General features: G+C 60.9%; 1 protein-coding gene across 3 annotated transcripts in view; it reads left to right on the top strand.

The window, feature by feature from the left end:
• The first annotated feature begins 293 nt into the window (after positions 1–293).
• Positions 294–18,663, top strand: part of HEATR1 (HEAT repeat containing 1) — a 36,559-nt gene continuing 18,189 nt past the window's right edge. For 2 of the 3 annotated variants that reach the window (XR_005661116.1, XM_029047668.2), the window contains exons 1-19: positions 2,517–2,553; positions 2,676–2,830; positions 3,845–4,061; positions 5,118–5,259; positions 5,630–5,731; positions 6,528–6,668; positions 7,260–7,471; positions 8,004–8,137; positions 8,938–9,040; positions 10,480–10,587; positions 10,994–11,114; positions 11,311–11,418; positions 12,375–12,470; positions 13,201–13,289; positions 13,697–13,908; positions 14,663–14,784; positions 15,437–15,631; positions 15,819–16,002; positions 17,201–17,337. Coding sequence is in view for 2 of the 3 variants with exons in the window: in XM_029047668.2 (XP_028903501.1) it covers positions 2,689–2,830; positions 3,845–4,061; positions 5,118–5,259; positions 5,630–5,731; positions 6,528–6,668; positions 7,260–7,471; positions 8,004–8,137; positions 8,938–9,040; positions 10,480–10,587; positions 10,994–11,114; positions 11,311–11,418; positions 12,375–12,470; positions 13,201–13,289; positions 13,697–13,908; positions 14,663–14,784; positions 15,437–15,631; positions 15,819–16,002; positions 17,201–17,337 (2,565 nt within the window). In the remaining variant the exon portion in view is untranslated. Of the gene's footprint in view, positions 355–2,516; positions 2,554–2,675; positions 2,831–3,844; positions 4,062–5,117; positions 5,260–5,629; positions 5,732–6,527; positions 6,669–7,259; positions 7,472–8,003; positions 8,138–8,937; positions 9,041–10,479; positions 10,588–10,993; positions 11,115–11,310; positions 11,419–12,374; positions 12,471–13,200; positions 13,290–13,696; positions 13,909–14,662; positions 14,785–15,436; positions 15,632–15,818; positions 16,003–17,200; positions 17,338–18,663 lie in introns of those variants that run through there. The other variant, XM_039914825.1, reaches the window with a different exon arrangement.

Below are 18,663 nucleotides of genomic sequence, written 5' to 3'. Positions count from 1 at the left end.
CTGCGGGGCGGAGAGGCGGGAAAGATCCGCCAGTCAGCCTCGGCGCATGCGTGGAAGGCGCCCTGCGGGGCGGGAGGGCGGGAAAGATCTGCCAGTCAGCCTCGGCGCATGCGTGGAAGGCGCCCTGCGGGGCGGGGGGGCGGGAAAGATCTGCCAGTCAGCCTCGGCGCATGCGTAGAAGGCGCCGTTCGGGGCGTGGGCGGGGCGGGTTGAGCGAGGGAGGGGCGTCCCGGCCGGCGATTGGTCCAGCCCGGAGTCAGTCGGGCGGAGGTCCCGCCCCCGCCGGCGGCGGGAGCACTTCCGGGTCAGAGGGCGCGGGGCTAAGCCCACGCGGGAGCGGCGGAGGCGGCGGCGGTGAGGCACCGGGGGCGGGGGGAGCGGGGACCCCGCGAGGGGCTCATTTCGCCTGTCTGGGCCTCAGTTTCCCCATCTGCGCCATGAGGACGGAGGCCGCAGTGGCGGGGGGGGCGGGGGGCCCAGGCCCAGGCCCAGGCCCCTGACCTCGTGTCTGCCCCAGCGCTTAGAGCAGGGCTTGGCGCCGAGCGAGCGCTCCGTCGACGCCGTCATCGACGTCGTCATTATTGAGAGGGGCGGGTGGGGCCCCGCAGGAGCGCTTAGCACAGTGCTCCGCACAGAGTGAGCGCCCGCTGGGCGGGGATGGTCCTCCTCTGCTGCCCAGATCGCCTTTCCCAGCGCTTAGGACAGGGCTCTGCGCACAGCCGGCGCTCCATAAAGGCGATGGGAAGGAAAAATGATAAACATGTGGGTATTTGTTAAGCGCTTACTCTGTGCAGAGCCCTGTCCTAAGCGCTGGGGGAGAGACGGGGGGATCATCAGGTCGTCCCACGTGGGGCCCACCGGCTTCATCCCCATTTTATAGATGAGGTCACCGAGGCCCAGAGAAGTGGAGTGACAATAATAATGTTGGTATTTGTTAAGCGCTTACTATGTGCACAGCCCTGTTCTAAGCGCTGGGGGAGATCCGGGAACATCGGGTGGTCCCCCGTGAGGCCCACAGGCTTCATCCCCATTTTACAGAGGAGGTCACTGAGGCCCAGAGGATAATGGTATTTGTTAAGCGCTTATTACGTGCAAAGCACCGTTCTAAGCGCTGGGGGGGATAGAAGGTGATCAGGTTGACCCACGTGGGGCTCACAGGCTTAATTCCCGTTTTATAGATGAGGTCACCGAGGCACAGAGAAGTGGAGTCATAATAATAATGGTGGTATTTGTTAAGCGCTTACTATGTGCACAGCACTGTTCTAAGCGCGGGGGGGGGGGATACAGGGTCATCAGGTCATCCCACGTGGGGCTCACCGGCTTCATCCCCATTTTATAGATGAGGTCACTGAGGCACAGAGAAATGGAGTAATAATGTTGGTATTTGTTAAGCGCTTACTACGTGCAGAGCACCGTTCTGAGCGCTGGGGGAGACAGGGTGATCGGGTTGTCCCCCGTGAGGCTCACAGGCTTCATCCCCGTTTTACAGAGGAGGTCACTGAGGCCCAGAGTATAGTAATAATAATGGTATTTGTTAAGCGCTTACTATGTGCAGAGCACTGTTCTAAGCGCTGGGGGGGATAGAAGGTGATCAGGTGGTCCCACGTGGGGCTCCCGGGCTAAATCCCCTTTTCATAAATGAGAGAACTGAGGCACAGAGGATAATAGTGATGATGGCATTTGTTAAGCACTTACTATGTGCCGAGCACTGTTCTAAGCGCTGGGGGGGGATAGAAGGTGATCAGGTGGTCCCACGTGGGGCTCACCGTCTTAATTCCCATTTTATAGATGAGGTCACGGGCACAGAGAAGGGAAGTAATAATAATGTTGGTATTTGTTAAGCGCTTACTATGTGCACAGCCCTGTTCTAAGCACTGGGAGAGATAGAGGGTGATCGGGTCGTCCCACGTGAGGCTCGCAGTCATAAGCCCCATTTTATAGATGAGGTCACTGAGGCCCAGAGAAGGGAAGTGACTCGCCCACAGTCCCACAGCTGACGAGTGGCAGAGCCGGGATTCGAACCCACCGCCTCTGACTCCCAAGCCCGGGCTCTTTCCACCGAGCCACGCTGCTTCTCTCATGACAGGGACCTTTGACACATGACTCCACTCCAGCGCTTAGTACAGTGCCCGGCCCATAATAAGCGCTTTAACGCATGCCACAATTACCAGTAGTCGTCTATTCTCCGTGCCTCAGTTCCCTCGCCCGGAAAATGGGGATTAGGACTGTGAACGTGGCTCCGACCCAATTACCTTGGGTCTTCCTCGGCGCGAAGTACAGTCCCTGGCACGTAGTATAAAATGGTGGTATGGGTTAAGCGCTTACTCTGTGCAGAGCACTGTTGTAAGCGCTGGGGGATACAAGGTGATCAGGTTGTCCCACGTGGGGCTCACAGTTTTAATCCCCATTTTACAGATGAGGTAACTGAGGCCCAGAGAAGTGAAGTGACTTGCCCCAAGTCACCCAGCTGGCGAGCGGCGGAGCCGGGTTTCGAACCCACGACCTCCGACCCCCGAGCCCGGGCTCTTTCCACCGAGCCGCGCCGCTTCTCTCGTATGTGCTTAAATACTGTTAAATTATGATTCTTTTCATGATTCTTGTTATTGGAGAGGTGGCAGTAAAGTGTGTCTGTGCATAACCTCCCCCGCGTTGGGCGTTGGGTCTTTTGGGGTCAGGCAGTAGACGAAAATGACGTCCTTAGCTCACCAGCTGAAGCGCCTCGCGGTGCCGCAGACCGACTCCACCCTCTTCTCGCGACACGAGGTGGCCTCTCTGTTGTTCGAATCCAAGGAAGCCGCGACCGTCGACCGAGACACTTTCTTTGCCATTGGTAAGGAAGAGCCGCCCCTCCCGGTCCCACCGACCCCCTTCCCACCCGGGCTGGTCTTCATCCGGTCGTGTTTACCGAGCGCTTCCTGGGTGCGGAGCACCGGACCGAGCGCTTGGAACGGACGGTTGGGCAACAGACGGAGACCGTCCCTGCCCGCCGACGGGCTCACGGTCTAATCGGGGGAGAGGGACGGACAAAAACGAGACAGCATCATCACGATGAATAGAATCAAGGGGATGGACGCCTCGTTAGCCAAATAAACAGGGGAATAAAAATATAGACCAGTGAGCACGGTGCTGAGGAGCGGAGGAAAAGGGGGGCTTAGCTGAGGGAAGGTGAAGGGGGGAAGGAGGAGAGGGAGCGGAAGAGTCTTCCCCGTCCGGCCGTGGCAACGGGATAATAATAATGATATTTATTAATAATGTTGGTATTTGTTAAGCGCTTACTATGTGCAGGGCACCGTTCTGAGCGCCGGGGTAGACACAGGGGAATCGGGTCGTCCCACGTGGGGCTCCCGGTCTTCATCCCCATTTTCCAGATGAGGTGACTGAGGCCCAGAGAAGTGAAGTGACTCGCCCGCAGCCACACGGCTGACAAGTGGCAGAGCTGGGATTCGAACTCGTGACCTCTGACTCCAAAGCCCGGGCTCTTTCCACTGAGCCACGCCGTTAATACTTACTAATAATAAATAATAATAATAAACGCTTACTAGGTTTTGTTCTCTTTTGCTTTGCTCTCGGCCTCCCCCGTTTAGACCGTGAGCCCGCTGTTGAGCGGGGATTGCCTCTGTTGCCGAATTGTCCATTCCCAGCGTTTAGTCCAGTGCTCCGCACATAGTAAGCACTCAGTAAATATGAATGAATGCAAAGCACTGTTCTAAGCGCTGCGGAGGGGGATACAGAGTGATCAGGTCGTCCCGTATCTTGGATTCGGCTTGCAGGAGCGGGATCGGGTGGCTTCCGGAGGGGAAAAAATACCTTACCACCCAAACGTTCCTCCCCTCTCCCCCGACAGGCTGCAACGGCATCGAAGAGCTCCTCGGGATCGATTCTTCCTTCGAGCAGTTCGAGGCCACGCTGTTCAGCCAGGTGGCCAAGAACCTGGAGCGCAGCGTTCAGACCCAGGCCGTGAACAACCAGCTGGATGAAAACATCGGCTTGTTCCTCATCCACCTGTCGCCTTATTTCATGCTCAAGCCAGCCCAGAAATGCCTGGAGTGGTTGATTCACAGGTAAGCAACACTCAGCTCCCCGTCGCCGACTCCGGATGGCCCGATTCCTTGTCCCTAGGGAAGCGGGGCTTGGCGGCACGGTAGCGTGGATCTCTGTAGGGAGCAACGTCTCCGGTGGTATCTGTTGGGCGCTTGCTCTGTGCGCGACACTGTACTGAGCGCTTGGGAGGGTGTAGTACGACGGCGTCTCCTCCCTCCCCACAACGAGCTTACCGGGGCCTCACGTACGTCGTCACGGTTGAGACCGTGAGCCCCCGTGCGGGTCAGGTCCGACTCGATGTGCTCGTGTCCTCCCCGGCGCTCAGTTCATAATAATAATGTTGGTGTCTGTGAAGCGCTTACTAGGTGCAGAGCGCTGTTGTAAGCGCCGGGGGAGACACGGGGTCGTCGGGTCGGCCCACGTGAGGCTCACGGACTTCATCCCCATTTGACGGATGAGGTCACCGAGGCCCAGAGAGGTGAAGTGACTCGCCCACGGTCACACAGCTGACAGGTGGCGGAGCCGGGATTCGAACTCATGACCTCGGACTCCATAGTACGTCCACGGCGGCGCGTTCATAGTACGCGCTTAACAAATACCTCAGTTGTTGTTATTGCAGTTCAGAGGGAGAGGCGGTCATTAATATGAAGACGTAATTCCTGTACAGTTTCAGTAGGAGAAAGAACGGGTAGTGAATCCCCATTTTGCAGATGAGGGAACAGAGACGTGAAGCGACTTGTCCGAGGTCACCCAGCAGGTAGGTGGCAGAACAGGGATCAAAACCCAGGTCCTCTTAACTGCCGAGCCTGGGCTCTTTCCACTAGCCCACAGTGCGGCTTCTATTTATTGTGTGCAGAGCACTGTACGAGGCGCTTGGGAGAGTATAATACAAAAGAGTTGGCAGAGGAACCTTCCCAGTGCCGGGCACGTAGTCGGCGCTTAATAAACACCGTCCTTATTGTTGCAGAATAGGCCAGGTCTTGTATTGATGGGGATTGCAGATATTTTTTTTTTTGAAAAAACCAAGCCAGCGTAGCCGGATCTGACGCGGCTTTCTCCGTTTACTCTCTCGTTAGATTTCACATCCATCTTTACAACCAGGACAGTCTGATCGGCTGTGTCCTGCCCTACCATGAGACGAAAATATTTGTGCGGGTCATACAGCTTTTAAAAATCAGCAACCCGACGCACAGATGGAACTGGATGGAGCCGGTGAAGGTGGGGTCTTCGCAAGCCTTCCGCACGCGCGTCTTCGAGGAGGAATTCCCCTGAAGACTATCCTTTCCTTGGCTCTCTGGCTTGTGTTCTTGTCTGTTTTGTGGATGTTTCCGTTCGGTACATTTTTTAAAGATGTTTCTAAGGCAGGCAGTGGCGGTGTGGGGGGGAAAGGGAATAGTTTACGAGGGCTTAGGTTTGAGGGAACGAACGTCTTTGCGCTCTCGTCATTCCGGAACCCTTACCGTCGTCAACTCCTCCTTTCCACTTCGGTTTGGAGCCTCTCTTTGGTCCTACCTCGTGTCATCGGCCGGGACGGTTTGATTTTGCAGAGGGGCGACTGTGTTTATTCTGCTTCTCTTCCCATTGACAGAATTCCGGAATCCCCCTGGCCAAGGGGACTTTAATTACCCACTGCTACAGAGATCTTGGGTTCATGGACTTCGTCTGTAGCCTGGTGGCCAAGTCGGTGAAGGTTCGTGCCTTGTTGCGGAACGTTCTCGTGAGCGCCGGAGGGCTGTTTCAAAGACGAAATGTGCTTGGCCGATATAATGGAGGGAGGGCTGTCTTTAAGCCCAGATCAGGCAGGGTTTTGCCCTTTTTCCGGGAGATAAATGACTTCGAGCCACCGACCGAGACTCGTGACTCCCAACAAAACTCTGGTTAAAAGTGAAATGATTTTCGGGGCTCTGTGAGGTGGCGGTGGCGGGGTGGGGGGACTATTCCACTTTAAAAACCTCCGACTTGTAAAAAAAAAAAAAAAAAAAAAATCGGCGTCGGGAAGCAGGGCTAAGTTGTAGTGAAGCAGATGACTTGGTCATGGCGTTTGAGAAGAGAAAGAGAAAAATTGCGAAGGTGGAGGCCCGCGGAAATATTGTGAGCCGGAAACGTAAGACGGTGCTTGGCCCGGAGCCAACGCCTCGGTTACCTCGTCTGTAAAATGGGGGTAGAGACAGTCCAACTCGATTTGCTCGTATCCACCCCACCTGGCACGTGGCAAGTGCTTAACAAATACCACAGTTGTTGTTATTCTCTGTGCCTCGGTTCCCTCATCTGTAAAATGGGGATTGAGACGGCGAGCCCCACGTGGGCCAGGGACTGTGTCCAGCTCGATTTGCTCGTATCCACCCCGGCGCTTAGTACAGTGCCTGGCACGTAGTAGGCGCACAGCAGATATTATCGTACTCTCCGGTGCGCTTGGCACAGCGCCCCGCGCAGAGCGAGCACCGAAGGAATACAGCTGACTGACACCAGCGGGCTTGGGGTTTCAGGTGTTAGCGGAGGATCCCCAGCACACGGCTCAGTTGCGGGTACTTCTGGCCTTCTACGCCTCCACCGTCGTGTCCGCCCTGGCGTCCGCCGATTCCGTATCAGACTCCACCGTCGCCAAGCTGCTCCCCTTCATCCAAAAGGTCGGCCGTCCGCTCGGTGGTTTTGGAGGCTGCCTCTCTTGAGGGAGTTGGCTATCTCTAAGGAGACGGGGGGGGGAACAGCGGGCTGCGGCGTGGAGGCGGTGGGCCGGGGGGAAGAGCGAATCCGGACCGAGTGGCGTGGCAGGGGTTGGAATAGCGTTTATTACGCGCCCAGGTGGAGCTGACGTAGTTGCCTGGGGGGGGGAGGGGAGGGACGGTCGCGCCGTCCCAAGCCCTCGGGAGGTTCTAGAGGCCCACGCCTCTGGTTCGGCTGAGCTCGGGCGACCGGGGGAAGGCGATCTCCAGAGCGTGAGCTCGCCGCGGGCAGCGAACGTGTCGGTTGCTGTGCTCCGCGCTCGGGAACTCCGTCCGACCGACCGGCGGTTCTGCGGACAAATCCTGAAACGCCCCGGTCACCTGCCGGCGTGCCGGCGCCTCGGGCGGGGAAGACGCGTTGGGTCCCGCCGTCCTCCTGCGCGGCGTGGAGCCCCGGTGGCCGGGGACGCGGGTCTCCCCCGGGGCGGGACGCGGCCACGGGGAGCGCGCTGGGGTCCTGACCGCCCCCTCCCTCCGTCGCCTCCTGTTTTCCAGGGCTTGAAATCCTCCACTGCAGATTACAGAGCCGCCACCTACATGATCGTCTGCCAGCTCTCGGTGAAGGTGCCGTTGGAGGCGACGGTGGTGCACTCCCTGGCCCTGCAGATCAGCAAAACCTTGGCCAAGATCCCCTCCCTCGTCAAGGACGGGCTCTGTTGCCTGGTGGTGCTTCTGCAGAGGCAGAAGACGGACGGGCTGGGGAAGAAGTGAGTAGAGCCTCTTGAGGAAGAGAAGCGGCGCGGCCTGCCGGATCGATCGGGCCCGGGAGTCGGAGGGACCCGGCTTCGCGTCCCGGCTCCGCCGCCCGTCTGCTTTGTGACCTCGAGCAGGTCACCTCGGGTCCCTCCGCGTGACCCTGAGCGAGTCGCCTCGGGTCCCTCCGCGTGACCCTGAGCCAGTCGCCTCGGGTCCCTCCGCGTGACCTTGAGCGAGTCGCCTCGGGTCCCTCCGCGTGACCCTGAGCCAGTCGCCTCGGGTCCCTCTCTGTGCTGTTTTCGAGCGAATCGCCTCGGCTCCCTCTCCGTGACCTCGAGCGGGTCGCCTCGGCTCCCTCATCTGTAAAACGGGGTTTAAGACTGTGAGCCCTACTGTGGGGCAGAGACTCTGTCTAACCCGATGAGCTTGTGCCCGCCCCAGCGCTTGGAACAGCGCCCGGCACGTAGCGACTCGAGAGATACCACGGTCATCATTATCGTCGTCGTCGCTGCTAAAGGCAGTGCGCCCTCTTCTTCCCGACAGGCCTTTCAACTACCTGTGTAGCGTTCCCGACCTCGTCCCGACCCTGCGGGAGATGGCGACGGCCTTCGACATCTCTCCTCTCCTGCGATACGTGCTGCCCATCCTGATCGGCACCACCTACCGCCACGCCGCCGGTACGGTCCGAGCTCACGGGACCACCCTCAACCTCCTCCCTCCGTCGCGCCCGCCTCTTGGGCGGGGCCATCGGGGTCGATGGTCGAGTTGCCCCCGGGGTGCCGAACGCCGTCCTAACCCCGGGGAGAGGGGACGAGGACCGGGGTCGGCTCCCGGCCTGGGCCCTAGAGGGGCTCACGGTCCCCCGCGTGATTCGCCCTCCGGTTTCCCGGCGTGGCACGACGCTGGGGATTCAAAATTATCCACTCCTAGTACAGTCTGGCACGTGGGACCGGAAGGAAGGCGGCCTTCTGTTAAAAATAATAAGAACGATAATATTTGTGAAGCACTTACTACGTGTCAGGCACCGGTCCAGAGAGTCAGCCCACCCAGTCCTCTCAGCGAAAGAGACGGGGAGAGCAGACACCTCCATTTTACAGAGGAGGAGACCGAGGTCTTAAAGAGGTTAAGTGATTTTCTCGAGGTCACACAACAGGCCAGGGGCCGAACTGGATTCGAATCCAGTGTCGGGAGTCTGGGGCCGGGGTTTTCTTTTTTAGCCTGCAGCGTTGCACCACGGCGCTACTTTGTTCTGTCCTCGAGTTAACGTTCCTTTCTTGGGTCAAAAAACCAAAAAATGACCCGCCTACAGATGGTGAGCCAGACATTCGTGGTTTTCTTCCCCCACGTTCCGATTCGCTCCCTTTCACGCGTTTAAACGACTTTGACGAGACATTTTTGAAGTGTTAGTACTTGACCGGTAGCCCAGGGGTTCCCCACCCCCCCCTAAACTGGCGGTTGTGCATCCTTGCGCGCTAAGGAGAAGACTCCAAAGAGGTGGACGGCCAGAGCGACCCCGAATATCTAGAAGCAATACTGAAAGAAATACCACTGGAAAACAACCTGGACCGTTTGGTAGCCAGGTAAGCTCGCCGCACGATGAGCACCTTTCAGTACGTCCCGTGAGCCTGCCTTGCGACGTCCAGTTCAGCCGGCCGAGTCTCCGGGGGCGGGTAGGATGGGGCGTTCTTCCCGTTTGCCCCTTAACCGAGACCCCGGCTCGGCCGCTTGACCTCGGTGCCTGCCGGTGGCCCCCGTGAGGGGCTGAGGCCGAGGCAGAGATTATAGCACGGCCCAGCGATTATAGATTGCAGGCCTGGGAGTCGGGAGGAGCCGGGTTCTGATCCTGGCTCCGCCATGCGTTGCGACCTCGCGCAAGTCACTTCGCCTCTCTGGGCCTCGGTTCCCTCATCTGTAAAATGGGGGTCGAGACCCTGAGCCCCATGCGAGACCAGGCCCGAGTCCAACCCGATTTGCTTGTCTCCACCCCTGCGCTTAACAAGCACCGTTATTATCATCGTTACACAGGCGATTAATACCGGGAGGGCTTTAATGGGGGGCGCTTGTGCCCCAAACCGTCCGGAGAGACCCGGTGACCAGGTAGAGAGTTGGGGAGCCAGTGGTCCATCCCAGCAGGAGCCCATGGCGAGAGCCTCGGGCAGCTGCGTTCTTTGAATTGTATTTCCTGAGCGCTTACGGTGTGCAAAGCACCGTACCGAGCGCTCGGGAGAGTACGGCACAACAGCGAACGGACCCGTCCCCCGCCCACGACGGGCTCGCGGTCTGTATCTGCGTCCCTGCATGGCCTTGGGCTCCCGGCCTCCGTCGGCCGTTGAGTAAAGGGCGACATCGCAGCTGTGCAGTTTCCTCCCCTGGGCCTGCCGGGCCGCGGGAGCGACCGACTCCTTCCCACTAGGCGCGTGGGGACAGGTCGGGTGGACCTCGGAAGCGCTCCACCGAGTCTCCTCGCCGATCCGGCACGTGGTCCCCCTCCCGGTCCCCTCGGCCCGCTCACCCGGTCATTCGGACCTCCCCGAGGAGAGGCAGCGGTGAACTTTTGCCGCCCGGAGGTGGCGGTCCCGGTCAAGAAGTAACAATAATAATAATCGTGGTATCTGTTCTACACTTACCGTGTGCAGGCGCCCGGGTGAAATCGGGTTGGACGCGGTCCCTGTCCCACGTGAGGCGCTCAGTTGGGGCCCCGTTTTCCAGATGAGGGAACCGAGGCCCAGAGAAGTGAAGCAACCCGCCCGAGGTCCCGAAGCGGACAAGTGGCGGGGCCGGGATTAGAACCCATGACCTTCGGACTCCCGGGCCCGAGGGGTTTTCCCCTTCCTGGAAAGAGTAAGGAGAGCCAGTAGCTCATCTCCAGACCGGAAGCCGGCGACGGGCAGGGAACGTGTCCGCTATTCCTGCTGCATCGTACTCTCCCGAGGGCTTAGGGTAGTGCTCTGCACGTAGTGAGCATTCACTCGACAGCGGGATGGATTCGGTCTCCTGATTTTTCTCTTTGGTTTCGCAGCGCTCTTCTAGAAGAGTTTATCTCCTACGGTTCCGAGAAGATGGGCGCAAAGAAAGTCGCTACGTTCGACAGACGGCTTCTTCCCCTCGTCAGACTCTTCGAGAGCAAGTAAGTTTCTTTCGCCCGACCGTCCCTTCCCCCCGGTGTGGATCGCCTGCTCAGGTCCCGCTCCCTCGGGGAAATCGAGTCACCTCGCCTGAACGGGAGATGCAGCTCAGCCTAGCGAGAGGAGCCCGGACCTGGGAATCATCATAATAAAAATGTTGGTATTTGTTAAGTGCCTTCTATGTGCCAAGCACTGTTCTGGGCGCTGGGGTAGATCCAAGGTCCTCAGGTTGCCCCACGTGGGGCTCGCGGTCTTCGTCCCCGTTTTTACCGAGGAGGTCACTGCGGCAGAGAGGCGCTCCCGCGGGCGGAGCGCCGAGCCCGAGCGTCGGGGAGGGTCCGGTAGGCTAGCTGGAGGGGAGGACAGCGGCCGCGGAAACGCCCGGCGAGCGGCTTCTGGTCGTTGCAGGTACTCTGGGGCGCTGGACTGGGTCTTAGAGAAGCACCTGAAGGAAATGAGCGACGACGCAAGCAAGCGGAACTGTTTCCACCGGTTTATCTCTCTCTCCACCGGCGGGGGCAAATATCAGGTGAGGCCCAGGCGAGATCCGTGGCCGGGCCCCACTCCGGACGCCGGTCCTCCCGGTCTTGGGTCGTCGTCCCCCGCTCCGGGCGCTCGATCGAGCGGCGGTCCCCTGGGCGGGGGCGGTCCCGGCTGCGGGGAAGCGGGCGGCCGGTGGGCGTTTCGGCCGCGGGACGGGCCGCTGACGGCCGTCCGCTCTCCAGATCGTGGCAGACTCGGCCACCTCCCTGCTGCTCAGCCTCAACCATCCCTTGGCCACCGTGAGGTTGCTGGCCGTGAAGCATCTCCGGAGCATCGCCAAGACGTCCAAGGTCAGCGCCCGGCCGGCCCCTCCGGGACCCCGTTGGTACAGAGACGCGGCGGGTTGGGGGGGCCCGGAAGGACCTGGGTTCTAATCCCGTTCTGCCGCTTGGGCAGGTCACGTCACCTCCCTGGGCCTCAGTTCCCTCGTCTGTAAAATGGGGATTATACCGGGAGCCCCACGTCGGAAAACGGACCGTGTCCAACCCGATTTGTATCCACCCTAGCTCTTAGTACAGGAGCTATTGAGCACGCGGTAAGCGATTAATGAATAGCACTGTGATCGCCGTCGTCATTGTTACTGAGGAACCAAAGAGCGGCAGTGCAGTCGGCAGCCGGGTGGTTCGGGAGCAGCGCGGCGTAGTGGTTAGAGCCGGGCCTGGGAGGCCGAATCACCGGGTTCTAATCCCGGCTCTGCCGCTGGGCGACCTTGGGCAAGTCGCTTCACTTCTCTGGGCCTCGGTTCCCTCTTCTGGAAAACGGGGATTCAGACCGAGCCTCGTGCGTCCAACCTAACTCGTATGTGCCCCGGCGTTCAGTACAGTGCCCGGAAACGTGATAAGAACCTAACAGATAGCGTTTCAAAAACCAAAAACCCGGAGCAACCGTTCCGTCTCGCTACGCCTCAAGTTGGCTCGGACCGACAGAAGGGGAATCGCACTTTCCCTCCTCACTTGGACTGTCGGTTCCTCGGGGGCGGGCAGCGCGTCTCCCCCGCTCCTTTGTTTTGGACCCTCCAAAGCGCTTAGTACAGTGCTCTGCACCCAGTAAACACTCCGTAAGCACTATTTGATGGAATGGTCGATTAGCTTCTCGAGGGAGGGCGGGCGAAACCTCATCGGCGGACGGGGGAACGTGCCTGTTGCTGTACCGTACTCTCCGAAGCGCTCGCTACGGTGCTCTGTACACACCGAGCGCCCAGTAAATGCAACCGACCGAAGAGCGGCCTTGTCCCCTGACCTTGCAGGAGAGCATCGACGACTCCTTCGTCAGGGAGGCCATCCTGGCTCGCCTGGGGGACGACAACTTAAAAGTGGTTCTGTCGGCACTGAACGCCTTTAAGGTGAGCGGGCGGGGAGTCCCGGCCGGCCGGAAGGCGGTCTCGGCTCCCCGGGTGGCGGGGAAGCCCACCCGCGGCTGGCGGGAGAAGTCGGCCCGGCCCGGCCGGAGGTCGGGACGTCCGTCATTTGTCGGACGGCTGACGCGGTCGGAGGAAGTGGGTTGGGGCCAGCTGGGGACCGGGGAGCTGTAACCTCAGTCCTGAATTCTGGGGCGCAGCGGAGGGGCGACGACGACTCCCCTCCTTCAAAGCCTTATCGAAGGCCCATCTCCTCCGAGAGGCCTTCCCTGACTAAACCCTCCTTCCCTCTTTTCCCACTCCCGTCTACGTCACCCCGAAATGCTCCCTTTATTCATCCCACCGTCCGGCCCCGCAGCACTCACGCCCGTACCCGTCGTTTACGTGAACGTCTCTCCCCACCTCTAGACTGAGCCTTTTGGTGGGCGGGGAACGGGGAGCATTCTTTTGAACTCTCCCAAGGGCCCAGGATTACGCTGCGCGCACAGCAAGCGCTCAGTGAATACAACCGACCGGCCGACTGACGGGGCGGAAGTGTCAGTCCCCGGTGTTCTTTTCAGAAGCGGCCCGGCCGACGGGTCTCTCCGACGGGTCGCCGGGGTGCGGTGTGAGTTGAGTTCTGGTCCCGTGGAAAAGCGAAGCAGTTTCCCCTCGGCCAGAGGGGAGCGGAGAGGCTCCGACACCGGTGCTGATTCCCCGCGGGTCTCGTTCGTAGGAATTTAAGGAGCAGTTTAGTCCCGAAGCCACCGTTTCCAGCCTCCTGGGCGTCTTCCAGAGAGCGGAACAAGCGGAGGTCGGGGAATGGTATGTAGTCGCCTTTCGTTTCTGCTTGCGGCCGGTCACGTGTTTGCCGAGAGCTTCCCCTGGGCCCCCGGTGTCTTCCCACCCTCACCCCCTGCATGTGGTCCCGGAGAATCTCGCTCCTGACCCCGCTAGGTGCTCGGCTCCTCGCGGCGGGGGGATCACGTCCGCCGGGGCTGGATGTAGACGAGGACCCGCCGGCCCGAACCGGACCCTCCTGTGCGAGGACGGAGTCCTGGCCGGGCTGGTCCCGGGACCTTTCTGCTCAGCTGCTTCGGGGCGGACGTGTGTGTACGTGTGTGAGGCAGACGGACGTGTGCATCAGGGCGAGGGAGATGACCGTGGGCCGGGCGGGCCGGGAAGCTTCCCCGGCCGGGCCTCCCAACCCACGGACCGGAACTCCGTCCCAGGTACGAGATCCTCGAGTTGGCCGGCAGCATTTTGGTCAAAGAAGGGATTCTGAGCCGAGACGCTCCGGCCCCCAACCCGGTGGTGGTCCGCCTGCTCCCTTTCATGATCCTGACCAGCTCCGACCCCAGCTCCCCGGAACGGAGACTGGCCTTCCAGCTAGCCGGATCGGGCATCTGCTCCCTGCACCCGTTACTCGAAGGCTGGCAAGAAGGTGAGAAACCGAGCCCCGTCCCGCCGGAGAATAACCGGAGGGGTGTCGTCGTCCCCCCCCCCCCCCCCGACCTGATTCGACCTCAGATCCTGACCAGATCTGGGCGGAGGGGCGGGGGCCGCGTTCAGCGTTTAGTACAGCTCTCTGCCCGCACACCTAATAATCACTCAGTCGGCGGTATTTGGTGGGTGTTGACCGTGTGAGGAGCACTGTACTAAGTGCTTGGAAGAGTCCAGGACAGCAGAGTTGGCTGAGAGGCGTGGATAGAGCACGGGCCTGGAGTCAGAAGGACCGGGGTTCTAAACCCTCCCACTTGTCTGCTGGGACCGTGGACGAGTCACTTCTGTGCCTCAGTTATCGCCGGTGAGGATTAAGACTTGTGAGCCCCATGTGGGACCTGGGCCGTGTCCAACCCGATCAGCCTGGATCGACCCCGGCGCTTAGTAAAGTGCCTGGCACGTAGGAAGCACTCAATACCGTCCCCCAAAAAATAAAGTCGTTAGGCGTGTGCCCTGCCCACGAGGAGCTCTCGGCCTAGAGGGGGAGTAAACGCCATCACCCCCGACCCCTCCTGGTGATAACACCGGGGTAGAGGGGCGGCCCAGGGATCGCTCCTCCCCCGGGGGTGTAAGCGAGGGGTTGTGACCCCCCGAGAAGGGTCCCCGGCCGGAACGGGAGAGTCGGTGGAGTTTTCCCACGAAAGAGCAAGAGGCCCGGCCATCCCCGACGGCGTCTCCGTGGCCTTGCCCCGCAGCTCTCGAGCACGTGCTGAAGACCTCCAGGCCAACGGAGTCGGTGGGCGCGGCCAACCGGAAGATGGTCCAGCTGCTGGCCGGCAACATCAGCTCGGGAGACCGCTCTTGGATGCTGCAGCTGGTAAGTGCCCTTCCCCTCCGTTCTCCGAGACGGGCGCGTCCCTCCGGGGTGATTTCAACCGGCCGAAAACCCGAACGAACCGTCGCCGAGTCGCCCCGGGACCCACGGCTCCTCACCCCGCGTTTCTGCCGCTGTCGTGGTGGTGGTTGGGGGCGCAGCGGAGGAGTAAGAGGAGGTAATGGATCATCCAGACGGGAGATCGACTCTTCATCAGGCGAAGGAAAGCAATGGCGTCTTTAGTTCCTTTTTTCCTCCCCCCATCCCCAAATCACCCCTCAGTTTGAGGGTCGACGAAACTCATTTGAAAGTATCTTCTGAGTGCTTGAAGATCTTGCATTCCGGGAATGCGTCTGTCGTATCGCCCTCTCCCAAGTGCTTAGTACAGTGCTCTGCACCCAGTAAGCGCTCGATACGTACGGCCGGCCGACCGGCTTGAGGTTTAGAGCGGTCTCGGGTTCTGTCCCGGCCCCAGAGGCGGTTTGGCCGCTTCTTCAAGCTCCTCGTGTACGGCAGAAACAGCTTCAAACTGGAACGGGCGGGACGGACGGGCTCCCGCCGTTTTCAGCCCGGGGACCCGCGGGAGGAGGAGCCGGAAAGCGGGTCCTGGCGAGGCAGGGTGCCGACGGGCACCGACCGGGTCCTCGCTTTGAAGGTGGAAGATCTGATTAGCGTTGCCGAGCAGGAGGTCTACGCAGTGAAGCAGAAAATGACCTCGACCGTGGTCACTTGGGTGCTGGTCGGCTGCTGCTGCTCTTCACGAAAGGAAACCCACTTTCCCTTCGCCCGGAGAGTCCTCGGTCTGCTGGAGAAGAAGATGAAGCAGCTTGAACACATCGTGTCCGCGCTGGTGAGTGCCGGGGAACCCTCTAGACCGTGAGCTGGTGGTGGGCGGGGAACGCGGTCTTATTGGACGGCGCCCGGCACCCGGCAAGGGCCCGATAGATCCGGTGGATCGTCGGATGGATTCCCCGCTCGCGCGCCGTGGCCCGAAACCCCACCGGGGTCGATCTCCGCCCCCGCCCCGTGTCCGTTAGGAAATCGCCCCCGAGTGGTACTCCGAGTTGACGTCCGACAGCCAGGTGCCGGTGGGGATGTGGTCCGGCTACCTCGACGGGCTCCGCGAGGGTCAGGTGGTGGCGGCGGAAGACTCGGCGATGGTCCTGTTCATGCTGAGGAGCTTTGTGTTGGCCCTGAAGCCTCCGCGGTCGTTCCCCAGAGGTGAGCCGCGGGCGGCGGGGCCTCCCCGAGGACCCCAACCCCGTTGGGGCCCGTGCCCGGGGGGAGGGAACGAAGACGAGGGTGGGGAGGAAGCGGCGAGGTCCAGTGGTCGGCGCACAGGTCGGGGAGACCGGGTTCTAATCCCAGCTCCGCCACCGGCCCGCTGTTGATCCGAGGCGATGATAGTAACGGTGATGACGACGACGACGACGAGGTGATTACCGGTGCCGGGCACTGGGGTAGATACGCGGTCATCGGGCTGGCCCTCGGGGGACTCTCAGTCTTCGTCCCCCTAGTGCGGATGAGGTGACCGAGGCCCAGAGAAGCGAAGCGACCCGCCCGAAGCCTCCCAGCTGACGAGTGGCGGAGCCGGGATCGGAACCCGCGGCCCCTTGACCCCCGAGCCCTTGCTCCTTCCCCTAAGCCACGCGGCTTCCCTGCTCCGTTCCTCTGGTTCTCGGTTTCCTCGTCTGTGAGACGGGGATTCGGTAGCTGCTCTCCCTCCCTCTTAGACCGAGCACCCCGGGGGGATCAGGGACTGGGTCTGATTGGATCGTATTTATTGAGCGCTTACTGTGTGCAGGGCACTGTACTGAGCACTTGGGAGAGGGCGGTTCAGCAACGCAGAGTGTCCCTGCCCACGACGGGCTCAGCAGTCTGGAAGCGGGGAGACAGGCATCAAAACAAGTAGACAGACATCGATAGCAATCAATAGAAATAAATACAACCAGAGCCGTGTATAATAACGTTGGTGTCCGTTAGGCGCTCGCCACGTGCCGAGCGCTGTTCTGAGCGCCGGCGTGGGGACAGGGTGATTTTATACACATCAGAACAAGTGAAACAGGCGTCAACATAAATCAGAATTATAGATGGGTACGTATATACGCAAGTGCTTTGGGGCTGGGAGTGTAGAGCGGAGGGAGCGAGGGGGGATCGGGGGAAGCCGAGGAAAAGGGGGGATAGTCCGGGAATCCATCCCGGCGCTTAGTACGGTTCCCGGCACGCGGCGAGCGCTTAGCAAACACCGTCATTATCGGCGGGGGTGACGGCCATTCGGAGAGAGAAACATCGAGCGAGAGGAAACCCCCGCCGTCCCGTTCCCCCACCGAGATCTTCCCGGCGCTCGGCTTCCCGCGTTCCTCGACCGGTCACCCTCTACCCCGCGCGTCTCTCTCTCCCCCGGCGGGCGTCGACGCAGGCGAGCCGTGGTGGGATCCGGAGCGCCTGAGCCAAGACGGCCGAGACTACCTACGCATACTCGTGGGGCTGTTCGAGGTCCTGCTCGGGGGCGGCGGCGCCGTCCACTTCCGACTGCTGATGCGCCTCTTCCTCAAGGTGATTTCCAGGGGGCTCCCAGCCGGCCGAGAGGACGGATCGCCGGGCCCGCCGTCGCGGGCCCGCGGATCCGGGCTGGCGTGGAGAGGGGAAGGCGGGGCGTCCGTTTCCCGGGGGCCGCAGCCCGGGCCCGGGACTCGGAAGGACCCGGGTACCGATCCCGGCTGCGGTATGACCTCGGGCGAGTCGCTTCGCCTCTCCGGGCCTCGGTCACCTCCTCTGGAAAATGGGGATCGAGACCGCGGGCCCCAGCTGGGACAGGGACCGCCCAACCCGGTCAGCTCGCGTCCACCCCGGCGCCGAGTAGAGGGCCTGGCACAGAGTGAGCGCTCAGCAAATGCCGTTTTCGTCGTCGGGGGGGGGGTCGCGGCTACTTCGGGGCCGTCGCCAGCTGAAGCGGGGGGCTCGGAAGGGGACGGGAAGGGGAGAGGGCACTGGTCGAGACGGACAGCGGCGGTCCCGTCCTTAACAATCGTACAATCCGGTCTCCGGGCCTGGAGTGGCAGGGCTTATCATTCGTATTTTTTGAGCGCCGACTGTGTGCAGAGCACTGTGCCGAGCACTTGGGAGAGGACAGCCCAGCGGTCAAACAGGCCTGTTCCCTGCCCGCAGCGAGCTTCCGGTCCCGACCGGGGGGAGGCGAGACGTTAATGCAAATAAATAAACTACAGCGGAAGCCCCTCCAGACCCCGCCTCCCCTCGAAGGCTGGGGCCGTGGCTCTTGAAAGCTCGGGGCCGGCGGTAATCATAATAATATTTAAGGGCTTGCTCTGGGCCGGGCACCGTTCTTGGCGCCGGGGTAGGTGGGAGATGATCGGGGGGTTGGACACGGTCCGATATTCCACGGGAAGCGCGCGATGCATTCCGCTCCCGGAGGCCGGTTGGGAAACTTAAAAAAACCGAGTAAAAGAACGGGCGTGTGTGTCCGTCTGTGGAGCCTGGCAGGGTTCCACCTTCTACGGGCAAGAGGCCGCGCGGCTCAGCGGCAAGAGCCCGGGCTTGGGAGTCAGGGGTGATGGGTTCGAATCCCGGCTCCGCCGCCTGTCAGCTGTGTGACTTTGGGCGTGTCCCTTCGCTTCTCGGCGCCTCACTCCCCCCATCTGTAAAATGGGGATGAAGACCGCGAGCCCCACGTGGGACGACCCGATCGCCGTGTGTGTCCCCCCCCGGCGCTTAGAACGGGGCTTGGCACACAGTAAGCGCTTAACAAATGCCAGCGTCATCATCACGGTCCCAAAAGAAGTAAAGGTGATAAGGAGAAGCCTCGCGGAAAGAGCACAGGCCTGGAAGTCAGAGGACCCGGTTCCTAAATCCGGCCGCGTGACC

This window comes from Ornithorhynchus anatinus, chromosome 19 (genome assembly GCF_004115215.2).
Source record: "Ornithorhynchus anatinus isolate Pmale09 chromosome 19, mOrnAna1.pri.v4, whole genome shotgun sequence".
In the NCBI taxonomy this organism is placed as follows: Eukaryota; Metazoa; Chordata; class Mammalia; order Monotremata; family Ornithorhynchidae; genus Ornithorhynchus; species Ornithorhynchus anatinus.
Note: the sequence above shows the minus strand (reverse complement) of the source record. Positions and strands in the feature narration are given on the sequence as shown.